Consider the following 22,122-nt stretch of genomic DNA (forward strand, 5'->3'; position numbering starts at 1 on the left):
AGGGAAGGGAAGGGAAGGGAAGGGAAGGGAAGGGAAGGGAAGGGAAGGGAAGAGAAGGGTATGCACCTCGGTCTGCGCTTTACTTCCTCAGGGAGCTGTGGGGAGCAATGAGGTTGCCTCAGTCTCCTCCCCCAACCTTGGTCCTCCAGCACCGAGGACCAGGCAGTCTCAGATCTGTTCTTGCCTGTAAAATATTGTCTATAAACTTTAGGCTGGATTTTTTTAATCAAAAAAATGTACTAGTAGTACATTAAAACAGTGCCCAGCCTCCCTGACAATGATTCACATCCTCGGGCTACAGAAACAACTTTTCTCTATTCTATAGACTTCTGGCCCTGATAACTATGAATTCTTGACTCCTGTGCAGCTTTTCTTTCCTCTTATTGCTTTGAAAGGAAAGCTCAAGAATCTCTTGATGATGAAATGGATGAAAACTACCCGAGGAATAAAGTGTTTTCTTAGTAAATGGAAATTTTATTCCTATCTACCCGGGTTAAGATCTTAACCACTTTGCTTCTACCTGAATTGTGGGATAGGAACAGAAAGATAGCTACAGCATGTTTTTACTTTCTTCCTTATTGAATGAGAAGGTTCAGAGTGCCTCGGGGAAATCAAGCTTCCTGAGTGATTCAAACCCAAGATAGCAAGCTCATGAATCTCATATGGCAACAGGTGAAAGACAAGTGGTGATCTATGAGAAGCAGCACTTCCAGGAAAGCACAAAAGTGAAATTAGGGCATCAATGACATTCTGAAATACATATGGACCCTCTGATTTGCTATGTACTGTTTTCAGGGTTAGAAGCCTGTGTTTCATAGTATCATAGAATCATGGAATCGTTTGAGTTGGAAGGGACCTTTAAAGGCCATCCAGTCCAACCCCCCTGCAATGAACAGGGACACCTACAGCTCCATCAGGTGCTCAGAGCCCCATCCAGCCTGACCTTGAGTGTCTCCAGGGACAGGAAATACACCACCTCTCTGGGCAACCTGTGCCAGTGCCTCACCACCCTTATTGTAAAAAACTTTTTCCTTATATCCAATCTACATCTCCCCTGTTTTAATTTGAAACTCTCTTCCCTTGTGCTATCACAAAAGAGTCTGCTAAAGAGCCAGTCTCCTTCCTTCTTACAGTCCACCTTCATCTATGTGGCTATTTTGTCCTTTTAGATCTTATGAATTCGAGTCACAATCACCACCTTTAAAAAAGGTGGCATCTCCCTTTCTCACGAATGTGGAGAAGGTGGATGTGTTATTGTATTATCTGGACAAATCACTGCCTTTGCTGGGGCACACCTTAAATGCTCTGCCCATATAAAATAACATCCTCTAAGGCAGAACTTCCAGACTCTTTGTATCCGACTATGACCCCTACAGCTATGCTGCATTCAAAGAAGTAACAGCTGTTGATGGCTCTGACAGTTATTTAGAAGCAAGCAAATGCAGCTTAAACAGATGCTCCAGAGTTCTTTTTTCCAGATTGAGAAAACAGCACACACTAGCCCTGAGAATCGATTTACCAGGTATTTTCAAGGATGCATAACTTCGCTATTTACATATTCTTATCATTATTTATATAGCCAATTCCTACCCTGTAACTTCTAAAAATAAATGTTGTGTGTGTGGAGGGGGTGTCATTTGTTTGTTTGCAGCTCTTTTTCTGATGGAAAGAGGGGAAGGAAGCAATTATCAGCATATTTTAACGGCCTCTGTAATCTAGGACATCAATAAGAGGATGGAAAAAATAAACAAACAAACCAACACACTCAAAATAAGTATAAAAACACCACTACCACCACAAAACCATGCATCTACTCCCCAGGATGAGGAATAATATAGAAATATGTTGCTTTTGCTTTTTTGATGGCATTTTCCAAGGTATTCCTGTTTACACATTGTCCCTCCAATAGGAATTTTGACAGAAGTTATAATAACATTTATAGTTCTGGTTCCAATTTCAAATTAAGCTTTAAAAATACTCATTTGCCATTCGCTTTTTGAAGAACATCTTTCATTCTCCTAAGCTGAAGATCGCTATTTAGTCTAAAATTCACCTGCAAATAACCCAACCAATTTGGGGCTTTTTTGCTCCACCATCTCCAAGCTCCTATCAGCCTCTTGTGACTTTCCCATTGTACACCTACCTGACCACTAGGGCTTTTTCTGCTTCTTTGGATGTAGTATACTTGGAATGTATTGCTTTGCAAAGATCCGCAGGCTAACACTGAGTCTGCAGGGTACATTGGAGTATATTGACTCTATTTAGCATCGTAGTAGAATCCTGTCAGTGTACTGTTGCATATGGTTCTGTTGAGAAATAGTTAATGTGCTTGTGCTCCCTTTAGAGCAGTTGGCCTCCAGGATTCAGCTTGGTTGCTGCGCTGTGCTTCATTACTCACTTTGACTTGTGCATTTTTCATACATACGTTCTGTTTTCCACTGAACCATAAAAAGGGGGTTGCACAAATCACTTTTCCTAAGGAGCTCCTGTATCTATAAATCACATTTGCTAGTTAGCCATGGTATCGAGAGAGTAGATTTACCTAAGAAACTATAGTACAAGCAAAATGCTTGTTAAGCATAGCAGAATAATAGAGCAGGAATGAAAATCTGACAATTTCCAAAGCATAAATTTGTGTCCCATAACAGCTGTTACTGCTTTTATTTCCACTTCAGGTAGGCTGCTTTTGTCTAACACTTATTTTAAAATGATGTTTATTTGAAGCGTGTATTTTTTCTTGGCAATTGTCTTCAATAAGCATGTATTTTTGACAAATGCATTGCTTTTTTCTCTTATTCTTGAAGAGGTTTTTTATATCCTTCCTCCTCCACAACATTATAAGTAAATATGAACAAGCTCAAGAGTATTTATCCTGCAGGTTTCGAAAAATCACTTTGGCCTTATTGAGTTCAGTCTCCATTTATGGAAGACTGATTTCCAATGAAGACACTCTGACATATCATCTGGAAAACATGAAGAATTTGTGGGATTGAACTCTGCTGACCCCAATCACCATTAAAATGATAACATTTAACAACAGTTGTTATAATGTAGTGACCTGAAGTACCCTTATCCTCAGAACAAGGTGACAAAAATATTTCATTTACAAATACAGTTTAGAAAAATGTCACCCTTTTAATTGTGTCCAAGTAGGTAATCAATGCTTCAAAGTTAATCTAAAAGAAATAACACAACTAGATCTTTTACCTTGAGCTCCTGCCTAATATAGGCTGTAGGACCTACTTAAATTATCTCTGGAGAAAAGTACCACAATCTCTCTTCTTTATGCGGAGCATAACTCCAAAAAGGGGACAAAAACCATGGTGGGCCTTGCATTTTTCCCCCTTATTATAAAAACTGAACACATGTCTATCTCCCCATATGCCCAGAGAAGTTGTTTATCAAACCAAAACCATATGCCTTTTTATCTTTACTGTCTTTTGCTTTTCATAAATTAAAGGAAGTCTGGCAGTTAAAGTATGCTATGTTGTTTCTGAGCATTCAGCCTGCCTTGCTGATCTCTCTAACAATATGCTGCAGACATACACAGCTATGTGTCACATATATAAACTAATGTGGTTGAACGTGACCTTACCACCAAGATCCTGCTGTCTCTCTAATGCCTCCAAAAATGTCCACTTTTGCCCTTTATCATATTGGTTTGCACTTTACAACCTTTTTTTTTTTTTGCATTCATTAATATTCTCTCCTTATTAGTATTTATATTAAGCTCCTATTGTTTTCTTCCATGCTGCCTAACACCCTTTTGCCTTTCCTAAAACTTTCATCCAGTCAATCTCATTTGTCATTGCTAATTAATATTAACATCTTTATGCCCAATGTCAACCTGTCTAAATTCAACGTAAAAACATCAGCATTTGTTCTTTCCTTCCAGGTAAGATGAAGAACATTGTCTTAAAGGTTATTTCCCATGTAAGTGCATTTTATTTATGAGCAAGCCAATGCTTACTTTTCCCCCCTAGGAAGCTAAATGTAGGAGGCCTCCTCTGTCTGTCACTAAGAGGATGTTTTCCATACTCTCATCCTCACGGCCTTCCTTAAACACACTTCAGATATCAGTATCCTTTTCAAGTAATAGAATTGATCAGGATATTCGAAACGTCTTAAACATTGAGTCCCAGACTCTGTTCTACTCCACATCCCAGAAGTTATTCCACAGTTCTCAAGTACAGAATCACAGAATCATAGAGTCATTGAATGGCTTGGGTTGGAAGGGACCTCAAAGATCATCTAGATCCAATCCCCTGCGATGGGCATGATTGCCAATCACTAAATTGGACACTAGATCAGGCTGCCCAGGGCCCCATCCAGTGTGGCCTTGAGCACCTCCAGGGATGGGGCACTCACAGCTTCTCTGGGCAGCCTGTGCCAGCACTGCACCACCCTGTCAGTGAAAAATGTTGCCCTAACATCTAACCTAAATTTCCCCTCTACAGCACCGGTCTGAAAATTTGTGTTCAACTTCTGACAGGCCAAGGAGGCCTGGGATATTCTGCAGATTTGCTGCAATGAATCCAAGCAGCAGTGCTTGATTTTGTACACAGGCTGTGCTCCCTTTCTTGATGTATGACTTCAGAATTGGCCTTTTTAAGAACACTCGTGTTTCACCCAACATAGCCTGCCACTCTTTTCTCTCTGACCTACACAGACAGCAGGATGACTCACACTGTCCCATTTGACCTTTTTAAGGACTGCCACAGCATTAGCTCTCTTTCAATTCTCTGAAATTTCTTCAGAGCTCAAAGGCATTCTGAAAACTCAGCATGACAGATGCAGACGCTGATCAACCAGCTCCTCTAGAAATCAGATAAAAAAATCAAGGCCCTAGCCCAATTTCATAATTAAAGATACGTTTTGAGTTTTATTCGTATAGAATTGCATTAGACTTTAAGTCCTCGCTACATTTTGATTTATCTGATTTCTTTCCACCCATTTAAACTAGCAATGAAGTTTCAGGAAGATTGCAGTTTTCCTCAGCCTTTTTGACAGATATTTATCTGCTGCTGGGAGAGATGAGTAATAGCATTGCTGGAGGTGAAAAATCAGGGAAGACAGTGATTTTTAATGGCTTTTGTTACTTCAAAATTTATGGCTTTAAGCACTTACAATTCCTTTCCACTGTAGGTCTATACATGCACACACATCCTTGTGACTCAACTCATTTCTCCCTCAGTCACATTATAATGAACACACCTAGGAATGTCATATTCTACATCTAAACTTTCTCTCAGAAATGCAGTTCCCCACACTGCTTGAATTACAACAACAGATCTCTAGATTTCCTATGAGAAACTTTAATGTGACACCTCCAAGCATATCTTTTAAAATGTTGGCTCCATAGATACAGCATTTCTGTTTGTTTAAAGACCAAAACACATTTTCAGTGTTCAGTGTTTTGACACTCTTATATGTTTACCCACATACTCTCTGTACTCAGCCCTGGTGAGGCCCCACCTCTAGTACTGTGTCCAGTTTTGGGCCCCTCACTGCAAGGAAGACATTGAGGCCCTGGAGCGTGTTCAGAGGAGGGCGACAAAGCTGGTGAGGGATCTGAAGCACAGGCCTTATGAGGAGCGGCTGAGGGAGCTGGGATTGTTCAGTCTGGAGAAGAGGAGGCTCAGGGGAGACCTCATCGCTCTCTTTAACTACCTGAAGGGAGGTTGTAGTGAGCTGGGGGTCGGCCTCTTCTCTGTTGTAACTAGTGACAGGACGAGGGGGAATGGCCTCAAGTTGCACCAGGGGAGATTTAGGCTGGACATTAGGAAATACTACTTTTCTGAAAGAGTGGTCAGGTGCTGGAACGGGCTGCCCAGGGAGGTGGTTGAGTCACCGTCCCTGGAGGTGTTCAAGAAGCATTTAGATGTAGTGTTGAGAGACATGGTGGGGTTATTGGTGGTGAATGGATGGTTGGACTGGATGATCTTGTGGGTCTTTTCCAACCTAGCTAATTCTATGATTCTATGATACAAATACCTCACTATGCAATGCAGCCCTATTTCTGCTTCGAAAATACAATAAAGATATCTATTTGTCAAGTATTTAAATTTACTTTAGATCTGCATTTGCAATATTTTGTATAAGCTATCTTAGTTAACATCTCCCATTTCCAAATGAACACTGCCTGTAGATGTAGACGGTGCATACATTTCAGCATTTTTAAACATTCTACTGACATTTTGAGGGTATAAAATTGCAATCTTATTTTCCACTTTTCCTAAACTTCTGTAAATTTTGCACTACTACTAAGATCCTTAGTATCAATGTAATTGTCACTTCTCACTGTGCACTCTTCAAAGCATATTTCAACAAATAGGTTGCTAGACCACCCTCCATCTTAGTAGGTGTTTATTTTCTTGCTGGTTTTAAAGCTGGCCTGTTTTTCTGTGTCTCAATGAGATGCAATAAAATACATTATCTTCATCATCACAGTTAAGATAAAAGTTTGCATTTTGAAGCATTGTTTCCCATTGGTAAAAATGAGTGTTGAGCTCATAATCTATTTTAGCACTTTTTTTTCCCCCTTTATAGTTAAATTCCCATTAATGGCAAGCTACAAACTAAACTTTCACAGTCTGAACCACACTTCTGCTTTGCAAATGAAGGGTAAGAAGTGTATACTGTGCTCTGAGTGAAACTAGTTAGACTCTACAAAATTAAAAACCACTCCAAAGGATAAATTATTCATCAATTTCAGTCAGAATTTGTCTATCACATTAAACTGCATAAGGTGACTTTCAAGCCACGCTTGAGACTCACCAGCTAGGTCAAATTCTTAGGGTAAAGCAGTATCTTGCAATATAAAACATGCATGAGCAGCATACAATTTCTTCTCAACTACTTCAGCATACTTGAAGTTACCTTAGCCATTTGACTTCTAGTTGCAGTCTTAAATAGGGACAAAATTTGAGAGGAAATGTTTTTATCATACTTTTCTAAAGAGCTTCCTAATGTTTCATAGAGGGTTGTTGCTCCTGCAAAATTACTTTGCAAAAAGTATACCAGATCAAATCTTGACCCTCTTGATGAGAAAGAGCTTTTCTTCCCCTCACAAGAGTTAAAGAAAGAAGTTGGATGACTGTTATTAGATGAAGAGAAATGATCTTCTGGCTGCTTCAAATACAGCTGTGTAAGAACAGAAAATAATGGCAATGCTGCATACAAACAGGAAATTAGACATTTTTATTGTGATATGGTATTACTATGGTACAATGCATAGCAATGCCAGTTGAAGAATTCAGTCTGGGTGAACCAATGAATTATTTCCTCCCTTTTTTCCCTTTTTTTCCTATCTGTCTCGGCAATATCATATTCTAACAAAATGTAATAGTGATTCCTCAAGGTTGACTGGCCCTAATTTATGCATTACAATTGATTCTAAATTAATAACAAAAATGAAAGGCAATTTTCTGCAATGAAAAATATTGCTTTTTCTAAAGAGACAAATCCAGCACATCAAAGATGGCTTTTAAAAAGTCCTGCCTTGAAAATGATCATCTTTGCTACAAGATGATTACTGTCATCTCCAGAATGATTCATTTTCTAGCAGTAAATTGACATTCCTCTTTCTCATTTATTTAAATGTACAAGTTATTTTAAATTTACATATTACTTGCTGACGCCGATTGCAAAACTAAGTGATAACCGAGTTGAACCACTGTTTTGTAGACCTTCAATTTGTCATATTTCTTCCTGCAATACTTTCTCAGTCTGTTTCCAAAAAGATTCCTATGTACATTTTCAGCCGTCAACATCTTGGAGAGATATCACTCCTTTTTAGTGTATACACGCTCTCAAGTCAGTGTTCCAGTGGCTTTTAGTCAGAACTGGTCTGTTTATTTTGAAGTCCATAGCATACGTTCCCATTTTCAGCTCTGCTCATTAGTGACTAGAGCTGACTGATTTAGAATCATAGGATATCCTGAGTTGAGAGGGACTCACAAAGATCACTGAGATTAAATCTTGGCTCCACACAGGACCACCCCAATCCAAACCCAATGTCTGGGAATGCTGTCCAAACGCTCCCTGAGCTCCGGCAGCTCGGGGCCATGCCCGCTGCCCTGGGCAGCCTGTTCCATGCCCACCCCCCTCTGGTGAAGAACCTTCTCCTCCCTGACCCTCCCCTGATGCAGCTCCATATTGAAGTATCACAGGATGGAACACTCCAGGTTTGCCTGGGTTACACATTTAGATGCTTTTCTACTAACAGACTTTTTATGCCAATTAAGAAAAGCAGAACTGTTGAGAATAAAATACTCATTTGTTTGCACCTTCTGAAAATTGGGATGTTATCCAAGCTCTCAGAACATCCCTAAATCTGAGTTAAACACTAAAATCAATATGGGATTTATTACTGAAAAATTATTTCTAGGCAAAATTATTGCCTACTGAAAGCTGCAATGCTAAGCATGGGGGAAAGGTCTACTTTCCTGCATCAGCCGAGGGGACAAGGACAGACAGCTCCAACAGGCTGCCCTGTTTCTCCTGTGTCATTAGGCCAACATGACGTAATGCACATTTAACTGTTCCTTTCAGAATTGTCAATATTCTGTAAGCTTAACTCGGTAAAACTAAACTAGTTCTGTAAACTAGCTCCTGTAAAAATGATATAAAATGACCCCCTGTGCTATCTGTGCCTGCAGAGGAGGTTTCACTCTGCTCATGTAATCTTCTACCTTGGGCTGGGACACAATGTTCGTGGGATGACTTCTGCTCCCCTTACACTACCAAAGCAGCCTGGGGTAGATGCTCATCTTCCAAACACTAAGCAGAAGTAAAATAAAGCCAACCTTGGACTTGATTTGCTAAAGACAATGCAGTAAATAATTTGAAAGACAACATCCTTGAGAGCTACGAGAAAGTAAATGGAATTTTCATGTAAAGCTGTAAATAATGACTAAAAATATCCAGCTAGATTATGTGCTGCATCCTGATGAAAGCAAGCAAGTTAGGAAATGAGAGAAAGGCAATAAACGAGTGATAGTACCTGAAAAATAAAATGCCAATATAATAATAATTTAACAGAAACAGCAGCAGACCGCTGCCTCTGGGCATCTCTGACTTGCATGAAATCACTTTTCACATAATAGATAACTCAAGGTCTCTGCAATCTTGATAAAGTTATAGGGATAACTTTCAAGTAGAGGTAAGCACAAGTATTTTTCTTCCCTGTAGTCACACATGTAGCTTTCAAACTTTTGAATAAATGTTGCTTGTCTTTCCAACCTTTCCTCCCTTTTAATATGGAATATACAACATTATCAATACCTGACATTTTTTGTTTCCTGCTGCTTTTTAACTGCTTCTCTCTTTTTGACAGTACATCCTGGTACCGTGTTAGTGGCTCTCTGGTATCTATACTTTCTACTGACATGCTCGCTTTGAACAAATTCCCCGTGAGCTTTCAATGAGGGAGTTTAAGCAACTTTTGGCTTATGATTCAATATACTGAGGAGTGAAATTTCTTATACTCCTCTAGGAAGAAAAAGGCTCAATATGTTGAGTGACGCATTACATAAAAAAAAACAAACTTCAAACAATCTCCACTTTTATTTTTCAGTAAAGCTCCAAACAGTATTGAAAATGCCAAAATAACACAACATGCTTTCACAGCAAAATATTTAGTAATTTGAAAATTTTTGCACAACAGGAAAACTCTGATAAATGTTCCCACCTTAATTCAAAGTACAAATATCCCTCCCAGGTTTAAGCTGGACTTGCAAACCTATTGAAACACAGTGCGAGCCTCTCACCTAAAAAAAAAACCCACAGGCCACTCAACCAATTACTAAAATCAGTGAATATATAGATCTTAAAAAATAAATATATGAATATATAAAAGCGAAATTCATAGTAATAAAAATATTTTTTTTTGCCTTGGAAAGCATGAACCAGCAAATGTAATTCTGAACTACCTATTCTTTCTACCTGAAAAACAAAGCTGTTACACATGCAGGGGAGGGGACATCCTTCACTGAGATAATGCCCTCCGAGGAGTTTAAATGGCATGGTGCTTCAATGCAGTGATAAATGCAAAGGAACATGCTAATCTGATTTAACCTAGCTAGCATCCATGCAATATTTTTCAGACATTTAGATTAAAAAGAAAGATTCTAAGGTAAAAAGATGAAAATGTGAAGTAATTTGTTAGGCACCTGAAGGGAGCTAAATGCATAGTATCATTCTGGCCTTTTTTCCTAATCACAGCATAGCTGTAAACTGCAGCAGTTGAAATATTTTCCCTAGTCTCTTACAGCCTTCTCCCCTCCTTCACCTTCTCTTTTAGGTCTCAGCAGCTTTTTTTCTTTTGAATTCTGGGGATGAGAAGCTCCCACTCTCTACCTGGGGGAGGACGCACTGTTTACACAGCTGTAGCAGTGATGAAATACAGGACAAATCTTCCTTGTAAACAGAGGATGAATGGAAAGCCACTTTTTTTTTCTTTTAATCAGTTCCTTTGGACAACTCAAATTCTTCTGGCAGTGCATATCTGAAGTAACTCAGATCATCTCTGTCTGAAGAGGATAGGTTAGTTCTCCTAGCCCTGTCACTGCTTCTGGGAAAACCGGGACAGTTTACCTATTGCATTTCACCATTGCTACCAAACCTGTAGCAATGTAATCATTTCTTAACAGCAGTAACAGTAAAAAAGTTTTGTTCAGCTATCTAAGAAGAATATAATATTAAAGGCTGCTATTTCACTTCTCTTTCCAATAGTCATCAGTAAGACAACAATGGGGAAATGTTTCAAAATAATGGAGGGCATAATTAGATTGGATATAAGGAAAAAGTTTTTTACATTAAGGGTGGTGAAGTGCTGGAACAGGTTGCCCTGAGATGTGGTGGGTGCCCCGTCCTGGGAGACACTGAAGCTCAGGCTGGACGGGGCTCTGAGCACTGGATCTAGCTGCAGGTGTTCCTGTTCATTGCAGGGGGTTGGACTAGAAGGCCTTTAAAGGTTCCTTCCAACTCAAACGATTCTTTGATTTGATTCTATGATTCTAACAAGGTGGGGTTATTTAGTTTCCAGTTCCAGATTTTTTTGCACTGACTGTGCAGAATGACCACTAACATCAGCAGGCAGCAACTGCTATTCCTCAAAATTCACTCCCCTCCCTGCCCCTTCTTTTCTGCCTTCCCATGCAGACCCCAGAGTGGCACACCTTGTACCTCAAGTCCCCATATGACATGCACAACTATAGAACCAGGAATAATTTCGGCATAATTACTCTGGCAGAATAAGAACAAAGAACAAAGTTTTCCAGTGATTAGTTTTATTTTAGGTGCCAAATTAGGGCTGCTTTGAGCTGACAGAAAGTCACACACTCTCGGTGAGTAATGATACAAAAGAATTAGGCTGTTCCAAGGAATCTTAATTTAGGTCATTGAACTAAAGCAACCAAATTCTGCAGCTGCCTTGGAAAATGTTGACCTGGTATTTCTGTGTCACATTGGTGGGACTGTACACCAAGTTCCTTTAGCTCCTTTCAACAGCTTGCTCCTGTACAACCTCAGGTCAAATGAAATCTAGCAAGGCATAAGAGACAAAAGGAGAACACAGATCTTGCTTAAACCATTGCATCCTGCAGCCAGGGAGCTTGTGCTTCCCAATGTCAACAAATGTCTGAAGGGGAACAACAGCCACTAGCACAACAATCAATCATAGGATTGTAGAATCACAGAATCATTAAAGTTGGAAAAGACCTCTACGATCACCTAGTCCAACCGTCAGCTCATCCCCACCATGCCCACTAACCATGTCCCTCACTGCCACATCTCCGCGGTTCTGGAGCACCTCTGGGGATGATGACTCCACCACTTCTATGGGCAGCCTGTTCATAATCTTTTGTATCTCAGACCTAAGATGTGATTGGAACTGGAAAGCGTAAGAGAAATTCCCTCACAGTGTATGCACTAAACATGTATTTTCAAGCATCACAGAATGTCAGGGATTGGAAAGGACCTCAAAAGATCATCTTGTCCAATCTCCCTGCTGGAGCAGGAACACCTAGATTAGGTCACACAGGAACGTGTCCAGGTGAGTTTCGAATGTCTCTAGAGAAGGAGACCCCACAACCTCTCTAGGCAGCCTGTTCCAGTGTTCTGTTACTCTCACCGTGAAGAAGATTTTTCTTGCATTTATGTGGAACCTCCTATGTTCCAGGTTGCACCCACTGCTCCTTGTCCTATCATTGGATGAGCATCTTTCGTAAATTCTTTTTTAGTTTTACAGAACATTTTATTTCAGAGAGGGAGAGAGAAATATTATTTTTGTGTTTGCTGATACAGCTTCCTAGATAGATGCTTCCTCTTCTCCTAGGTATAACATACTGGCAAAAATTCCTGGGAGACAGTTTGATTGCATAAAATACTCATAGATCATTGCTCTACTATAAATCTGATATAAACTTATCAATAAGAAAAAAAAACTACTTTTGAATTACAATTTATTTTAGTCCCAGGGCTGCAAGAATAACTAACATTTATTCTGAGTAAGGAAAGAAGGAGGTGTTAGCAAAGAAAAAACTGTAATAAGGTCACCCAGTCAGAAAGCTCTTAACTGGGAAGAAAACATCTACAGTTCTACAGAAATAAAGACTCAGACTGCAACGCTTTGTTTGGAAGAGCTCTGCAGGCACCTAAGGGACAATTCACTTTAAAATATTTCCCTTCTCCTGTCGGAAGTTGTCAGACCATTCCACTGAGGCTGCTGATGGTTGAATATTGATTCATGCACTCTAAGATCTCAAAAGGAATGCTTCTAGGGTATACACTTTTAAATTTTGAAAATACCTTTTTCCAGGGAACATTTCTTGACCACTCCCTTCCACTCTCTTATTTTTGAACTAAATAAAGAAGGCCTTTCCTGGCACTGCATTGTCTTATAATCTCCTTCTTGAGAGTTCAAAGCATGCTGCTGCAGGAACAATCAATATCCAAAAACTTAAAAAAAGGAGAAAGCAGATACACTACTAACTAATAATGAGAACTTGTTTTCCCAAACATATAAGCAGGGATCTCAGCCAAAACAAGAGAAACGGATATAAAAATAAGACACTGAGTCCAATTAAAGTCCTTGCATCATTTAAGACAATCCAGTTCTCACTTCCCGTTAGCATTCAGTGGAAGGTACCTCTTTATGCTTTGCCAACTACATTTTTACAAAGTAAATGACTGATGAAAATAGCACAGTTAATATATGTAAGCAACTCACTGTCTTTCTTACTCTTAATGGAATGGAATGGAATGGAATGGAATGGTTCAGCTGGAAGGGATCTACAAAGACATCTAGTCCAACTGCCTGACTTCTTCAGGGCTAGCCAAAAGTTAAAGTGCATTATTAAGGGCACTGTCCAAATGCCTCTTGAATGCTGATAGGCTTTGGGCATCAACCACCTCACTAGAAAGCCTGTTCCACCCTCATGGTAAAGAAATGTTTCCTAATGCCCAGATTGAACCTGGTACAGCTCTGTGCCATTCCCTTGTGTCTTGTCATGAGAGCAGAGCCCAGCATCTCCATCTGCTTCCCCTCCTCAGGGAGTGGTAGGGAGCACTGAGGTGATCTCTCAGCTTCCTCATCTCCAGACTGGACAACTCAAGTGCCCCAAGTGTCCTCAACCTCTCCTCCCAGCCTCTCCTCCCTGCTCTTTTACCAGTTTTGTTGTCCCCCACCGGGTGCTTTCAAGTACCTTAGCTTTTATGTTGTGGAGCCAATAACTGCACACAGTATTCAAGGTGAGGCCACACCAGCGCTAAATGCAGTGGGAGAATCACTTCTTCACTCTTCTTTGAGGTAGCTATTGATATTGGCTGATATTCCATTAGCTTCTAAGAAAACCCTCTTTTCAGCATGTGCCTCAGAGCACAGAGCTCTGTCAAGGAGTCAATCAATTAAACCTGTCCTCTAGCTTAGATAAGTTAGATGGCTTGTCACAGATTCTATTCAGTTATCCCTTACCCTGACACTGATTTATTTACAAGTGCAAATCAGTCTCTTGATTGCCCTGGATACATTTTTCAAGCCCTAAAATAATGAAAACTAATACCTCCACACTAGTATGAGTCATTTTATGTAGAATTTCCTTTTTACAGTGTCTTTAATATCCAATATAGAGCAAAGTAATGTCTTATTGTAAGGGATTTTTTCTGAGTGTGCACTTGGGCATTGTAACACATTACAAACTACCAAGTCTTCATCTACACCTGGATCTGCATTTCATGCCCACGAGTTGGCAGAGAAACTCACACATTCTCTGAAGTAATTGAAGGAAATAAAATTATCTTTTTTCTTAAAGAAAAGAGAATTTATTTGAATTCTTTTAACTCTATTTGTTTTACCTAAGTAGACTTCTATGAGGGCTCATATTTAACAATGATTCTCATGGTTTCAGGGATCAGTGAGATGAGTGGTTGATACAGCTGAAGAATAGGAAAAGGATAAAAGCATGTCAGTGATGAGGGGCTGGCAGAGGTACAGTTACAACTTCTGTAACTCCCAGGACAGCACTGACCACAGCTTTAGGTTGGATCTGCCTCAGATTCATCTGCTTTGTGAGCTCTCAATAAAGCCTTTTAAGCTCAAAACCCCAAGTCTTGTTAAACTATAAACTAGGACACAACATTTTAAATAGAAACAACTGAACAAGATGATATCAAAGGGAGCAAAAATAAAATAAGTTTTCTACAAAGACCCACTGTTTTCATGCAGTCATTCTTTGGTAAATCAGCTGGGTCTCAGGCAGCTGGATGATGTTCAGCAAGGTTGCACTGACTGCCTCCCTTGGCCCTAAGCAATGTTTCCTTTGGGTATTTCTCAGACCCCTCTGCTCCTCCCCAGCTCCACTTGGGATACATCCTGCCAACACAAAAGCAATTGCTCTACGTTACCCCAAGAGATGGAGCCATCCCTTTATCCGGGGGTGAGAATCACATCTAAGCCACTAACTCTCTTCAGGAATACATCCACAGATTCCTGTGATCTATGGATGAAAGTGACTTTCTACAATTAATAGTGTCCTTACAAAGTATATGGTCACTGAGAGATGCTGTTATATAATCAATCCCATTCTGCCCTGCCCTGCAAAAGTCATAACACACCATAAATCATTTTATCTTTTACACTGTAAAATCCTTTCAATTATGTTGATTATTTCAAAATGTGGATAAAAGTGAATAAAATATCTGATGATATTTGGGATGCAGAGTTCTGTAACTTAGATAACAGGACTAAAATGGAAAGTTTACTACCAACTGTTTGATATAAGCAAACTACATTTTTATTTCTCAACAGCAGCAACTTTAATACATTTTGCAGCTTTGCTATTAAATGCAGAGAGATGATTTTCCATCTAATTTCTAAAAGAATTTTTCTGGAAGAAAATGGGTAATCAACATGGAAAATGTCTTTCTTCTGAAAATGCTGTTCGTATAACATAAATGACAGCTACTTAAAGGCAATCACTTGTGTTTTATATCTCATACAAAAAGCAGCAGACACAGTACCCTGCCTTTGAGACAAAACACTGATACATGTGACAGAACATTTCAAGCAGTAATAATCAGAAGCCACAGATTCAGCTGCATCCAGAAAACAACTGAAATGTCCTCCATTAAAATCTGTAGTTTTGTCTTCTATTGTTCATCCGTTTTCAACAGCTATTATATGATATCATGCAATGAATAGGAAATTACCTGCATCAGAAAGGTACAGCAGGGGCAAATCACATTGGTTTTGCAGTATGTACAGTGATAACTAACATATTTATAAAAAATGAAGCAGTTTTCAAAATATCACCCAGGAGGCATGCGTTCTGCTCAGTGACCTTTGGAAACTCTAGTCCAATGAATAACTAGTGATGCGTGAATAACTTAAGAGACGGTAGATAAAAAGTGCCCATAACCTTATACGTTATCTGTTATGAGGATGGCTGCAGTAAAGAGATATATTGCTCTTTTGTAATTTGCCTGAGTGAGCAAATCAATGAGAATATAATTTTGAATCCCTATAAGTTGAATGGTTATGAAATTCATTATCTTGGACAATTAAAAATATAACAAGCAGAAAAAGTGCAATGAATTGTATAATCCAAGCATCTAATTTAATGGTAGTTTGCTACCTTACAGGCATTTGCTCATATGGCAACAGTCACATCTTGATAAATCTGACCTTGCATTCAAACATTTTACACAGAAGGAATCCTAACTGTGTTTGCTTCAAGATTATAAATCTTCCTATTACCAGCATGTTGGTAGAATATTGAAAGCATTCAGCAATGACAGTTTTGCATCCATTAGCAATCCCTGTAAGTACTATGATACATGACAAAGCATAGACTTTCTTGCTCACACAGTATGCTGCCCATCTGGTCCTGGTTTTGTGGCAAAGAAAGTTTGTAGTCTAAAGGAAACCGTCACATAACCAAAAGGCAAGGAAAAAACACCAACGCCAAATCTCAGAAGATATGATGCAGTGCAACCTTTATATGTATTTATTTGTGCTGCATTTAAACAACATTAGTAAAGAAGCTTTCAGTGCATGCTCTGTTTATACTTCACTCAATTCAGACTTGCGTAAGAATATCCTTTACATATAGATATGATCTACAGCTTTTATGTAGTCACTGGAACTTTAAAAACACTTTTGCAATTTTTATTTTAGAAAGTAAGACTGCATGTCTTCTGTTATCATGAAAGGAAATCAAGGAGGTTAAAAGAGAGAGACTTCTACAATTCCAAAGAGTTTACAAACTAAAAGGGAGTTTCCATAACACATAGACTATTCTCAGTGGTCAAACATCTAACTGAGAATCCAGGAAAGCATTCTGGATACTGGCCTGCAAGTAGCTACACCTGAAATATCTTAAAAACATGATAGGGTTATTCTGTTGTATCATTCACATTCTGATACTTTAGGCTTGAACATCTTTATTCAAAAATGTAAATGATTGTATTCTTAAACACTTTTCACTTAATCAACAATTGCATTATTTTTATTATGGGTTATTTGTTCTTAGAAGAATAAGTTACGCTTACCCTTTCCAATGTAATTTCTTCAAATTCATATTCAATTTCTGTTCCATTGACCTAAAGAAAATAAAATCAGAAAATTCCATAAATACACAAGGATGGTAATTTGGAAGGGGTATTGTACAGATATTCCAGTACAATCAGTATACTGAAGCACATTTTTTAACATAGAGGTTACAGTATCTAAATTATATCCTACTTGGCTCCCCTCTGCTTTGAATAGCAAGCAATCAAGCCTACAAACTTGAAAACAGTAGAAGTTACTACGTAAAGCACTGTGATAGTGGATAACTAAGTCATTTACATAATATGAGTGATATTTGACACCGCATATTTGTGGACTGTGCAAATGTTTAAATATTTTTGGAGGTAATGGTTCTATGTCAAAAGCAGAAAAATTTTTTTCTCACAAATTGAAGCAAGATTAATTATTCATTGCCTTCTGATCTCCAATTTAATTTGCAGTACAAAATCAGACAGGAAATTCATAGTACTTATGTAAAAATCACTCACTGATACATATACTGAAATATATCTTGTTTACTATATTAACCTAGGGCAAGAACATGACAGAGGACCTTTGCAACAGACAGTTGAAGAGTAAAAAGGCAAAGAATGTTAATGCAATTCTTATGCTGTGTTCCAGTGTCAAAATAAATTAAACTACAAAACGTGGGGCACCAAAATGGATTGTGCTGGACAAGAAATCTATCAGCTGAAGAAATGGCACTGGTCTAAGCAGTACTCTGAAACCTTGTTTCCATCTGACATGGACTTTTCTTGTACCTCTAGGCAACTCGCTTAACATCCCTTTCTTGGTTTTGTAATTTCTTACATGGGCAGAGTGATGCATTTGAGAAAGCTACAAAGTTGACTACATTATAAGTAAGCTGCATAGTACTGGAAGGAGTTCTACACTTAAAACCTCCGAGGAATTTCAAAGTTAGCTACAGCTAGTCAGCATTTTTTTTTTTTTTCAAGAAAATGCTGATTAGTCAATAAATACAAGATACCGTCCATTAATCATAGTGTTTTATAGTTTTTATGATGATAGGATATTTCCCAGATAATAGTTCTGCTCTGTTGTTTTACTTAATTTGTACTTAATTAAAAAAATAAAATAGGAACAAAAATGAGATGAAATTTTAGGATTGTCCCTTGAAGGAACAATCTTGAAGGAAAACTTCTGCTATTTTTTAGAACAAGAATATTTAGCATTCCTCCCTGTTCCTAACTGTTAATAGTTTTTTATTAACTTTCTAGAGGCAATCAACAAAAAATACTAAACACAGATCATTCTTTCTCTAGTCAGTAACTTTTCAAATGTGATTAGGTATTTTTGTTGTGAATATTATAACTAGGTATATGTATCTTCCAAAGAAAAGCTTCCTATAAAAGCTAGCAAAACTATTTAATTTGTCTATAATTCAAGAATTGATAACTATGGAATCAGTAATAGAAATACAATCCTCAGAATTTGTATTCAAAAAGAAAGAGAGTGGGAGAAAGGTCCAAATAAATAATCCATGTTTAGCAATGAAACACAAACACAGTGTCAATGAATAAAACAGAAAATATTTGTATTTTTTATATGATTACAATCTGCTAATCACATTACACTACATTAAAGACAGAGATGAACTGACATTTTCCTATAGGATATTTTCCTGATTTATGTTATAACTTTACTGCTTTCTACATAGAGGCTTTTTCTGATACAGGAAACTAACTAGGTATGAAGAGCTATTCCATTTTTTTGTCCTTTCTTGTCTAATGATAATGAAATCAAAGCTATCTATATGTCTCTGTTTTCATGAACTTCTCTTTTATCTTAGGCTGGTGGATAGCTCTGATCTATGTCTTCAATTCCTCAGCCTTGTTCTATAAAGCTGTCTTTGCTTCACTGCTTATAATCACTTTTCCTTTGCATTAAAAACTCATTAGTGCAACAAAATGGGAAAAAGAGGGACATGAGAAGTGAGCAACCTCCATATAAAGGCGAAAGGAGAAAACACAAGCTGAATACTCAACTTGTATTTGCACACAAACAATATCTTGATTGCAATCATCTAAGGAGTTCCTTTTATCATCCAAAGTCCCAATTCCAAAAAGCTTCAGCTCAAATCTCCATGCATCACAGCAGAGGTCTTTTACCAGGTTCCATAGCAGCAGGAATGATATGGATTAAAAGACTGATCTTGATCCAACTCCTCTTGTAATTTAAGCTTATATGTAGTTCACTGTCCTTTCTTTCTGGTTGCTCAGAAGACCGACAGTTATTTCATAAAGGTTCAAATAAGACATTGCAAGTACACGATGCAGGTGAAATGATGATGTATGCAGTGCCATTTGCTAGTAGCACCACTTTATTTCATATTTACACTCTCTGGCTGCACCCACGCTGCTAAATTAGAGTGAGTTTTCAGCCAAGTCTCAGTGCTTAGGGCTGTTTCTGTCTGGAGCCTGTTGGAAACAAATAGCCCAGGAGCGCGCCAATGGTTAAGCATGAGAATCATGGCTCCATTGCTGAAACTGGCTTGTCGGTGCTCTTATTTAGCAGCATACAGGCGTACCCTCTCCTTTTCTCTGTTAAAACTTGACAGCTTCTGGCCTGAAAAGGCTTCTGAAAAAGCTGCCTAAACCATCAACTTTCAGTTCTTGTAACTAGTGGAAACCTGTTCCTGGAGGTGTGCCAGAAACATTCAGATGTTGTACTGAGGGACATGGTTTAGTGGGAAATATTGGTGATAGGTGGATGGTTGGACTGGATGATCTTGGAGGTCTTTTCCAACCTCGGTGATTCTATGATTCCATGATTCTTTTTGCCTACAGTAATTTTCTGATTACTGATTTCAGATCAGACTGCAGCTAAAATGCACAGCTAAATTTGCTGTGTTCTGTATGATTTTAGATATCTATGAAAAATTCCAAGCTGTTTCTTATGGACATGATTTAATGGGCAATGTTGGTGGTAGGTGGATAGTTGGACTAGGTGATCTTAGAGGTCATTTCCAACCTACTCTATGATTCTATGATTCTTTGTGGTCATCTCTTCTTTTCCTCCACAGCCAAAGAAATCACAAATATTTCCAAGTTGCTTTGGAATTATTATATCCCATCTTTCAGATTAGCTAGGTTGATAATAGATATCCTTAATCTCGACTAAATTTTGCCATCTATAATGCTGAAATATGAGGCAGTCACCTTTACGCTCATTGGAGAGGAACAGGTACTTCTAGCTCTTAAGTCATTTCATCCTACATTAGACATCTCAGATAGGTTATTTGAACTGCGCCCCTGAAGTTTCCTTTCACTGAGTACAGAGTCTAAAACTGAAGCATGAAGTTCGGTGAGCACTTGCCTTACATAAATTTTCTTTGAAATTCTCCTAACTCTAGACTGGTAAAAAAAATCCCTACCTAATGGACACCATATTTCTTTTACAATGATACATTAGTGAAAGGCCAGAAGTCTGGTTTAGGAGATTTTCCAGTTACTTACTGTTGGGGATTTATCTGCACCTGTAATTAGGAGCATATACACAGGTTGATATCCATCACCTTCTCCCATAAGTCCAACAAGTTAGGATGACATCTTGGAACATGATTTCCCTCTTGAATTCCCTCTCTGATTTGGGAAGCTAATGTTCTCTCTTTGGAAAATCAGTGCTCAACAGCACTTGTGACAGTAAGATGCCCAAGGGAGGGCAACACCTTATCTAAGAGGACTGGCAGAAATGGATAAGGAGAGCACAAGTTGAATTCATGGGAGGATGCAATCAATCACACTCCTTCTGAAAGGCACAGAGGCTGGAGTCAAAATGTATCATGCAGGAACACCCAAAAAATGCTGTTGGCCCAGACAAAATAGACAACATGAACGAAACCTTTAGGTAACTTTTGAGGGCCTTTGATGTCCTATTTTTCAGCAACAGCATCACCAGCACATGCTTCTGATCAGAGAAGAATTCTCAGCCTCCTGACCTTAAATATGTTCAGGATCTAGAGTGTGATGAGTTTACAGCCCCTTTAGAAGAAGTTACTATTACTCAGTTAAGTCCAATGTTTAAAATAACTGCTTGCAAAAGCAAGGCAACAGTTGCTTTTCATTTACAGCTGCATCGGTTACATTTGAGGATTATTCCCTGCTTTTGATAAATACATTTAAGAAAGAGATGCAGTGTGTCATAACCATCTAGATACCAGCATGCAAAAGACATTTCCCAGTGAAACTCTAATCACTTCTAGAGACCACAGCAAATTATATATCTTCCTAAGATATATAGATGACACTTTCTTTCAGGTCAATGAGAAAAAAGGAACAGGTAAAAAGATGTTCTCTACAAACAACTTTTTTCAGCAAAAGTGAAATAAAGCCCAGCATACAGGACACCAAATTAAGGTTTGGACCAACTTGGATTCATTTGTTCCTTTACATGAAGAATTTTACTCTGACTTTCCAGGAAGTTTGTCTCATGTAATGAAGTTTAAGAATGACAGGCAGAAGAAGTAGTCCCTTATGAAAATCAACTCTATAAATTTAAAACAAATTCCCAAATCCCTGAGAATCCGTACTGTTGAGTTTATCATTTTCACATACTCTCACGTTTTTAATACTGTTACAGGTATTATTTTTTCCTGATCTTATTTTTACATCCCTGCAATTGCTTGATGACAGTGCCACTGAAATGCAGGAATAAAACACATCAAGCTGAATGACAGGTTAGAAAGCCGACAGCACTTTATTGCAGTGCTGGGTGCATGCACTGTGTTAACATGGAGTTTTGGTAAGGGGTTTGATGGTCATCAGGTGGTGTTATCTAGGCAAAAGTCATTCATTACATAAGCCAGATCCCACATATGGTCAGGAACTCATTTACAAAAAACATGGCCATTGATTAAGTTTTTAATTAGCACTTCGACCTTGCTATGGTGCCTATTATCAGTCCTAGCAGGGTACAATGTACCTCCTCCTCAAGGCTGGTGGAATGTTGAGCTCCTGCTTTTTAGGCTCCAGATGTCCTTCTTTTCTAGGAACAAAGACCTTCCCAAGAGAACGTCAGTTAACTGAGGAATTTGA

General features: G+C 38.5%; 1 protein-coding gene across 3 annotated transcripts in view; it reads right to left on the bottom strand.

Moving 5' to 3' along the window:
* Positions 1 to 22,122, bottom strand: part of DLG2 (discs large MAGUK scaffold protein 2) — a 1,019,534-nt gene that overhangs the window by 375,527 nt on the left and 621,885 nt on the right. For all 3 annotated transcript variants that reach the window (XM_021382614.1, XM_021382609.1, XM_021382622.1), the window contains one exon: positions 17,050 to 17,100. In XM_021382614.1, coding sequence (XP_021238289.1) covers positions 17,050 to 17,100 — 51 coding nt within the window. The remainder of the gene's footprint in view (positions 1 to 17,049; positions 17,101 to 22,122) is intronic.

The sequence above is a fragment of the Numida meleagris genome, chromosome 1, assembly GCF_002078875.1.
Source record: "Numida meleagris isolate 19003 breed g44 Domestic line chromosome 1, NumMel1.0, whole genome shotgun sequence".
NCBI lineage: Eukaryota > Metazoa > Chordata > Aves > Galliformes > Numididae > Numida > Numida meleagris.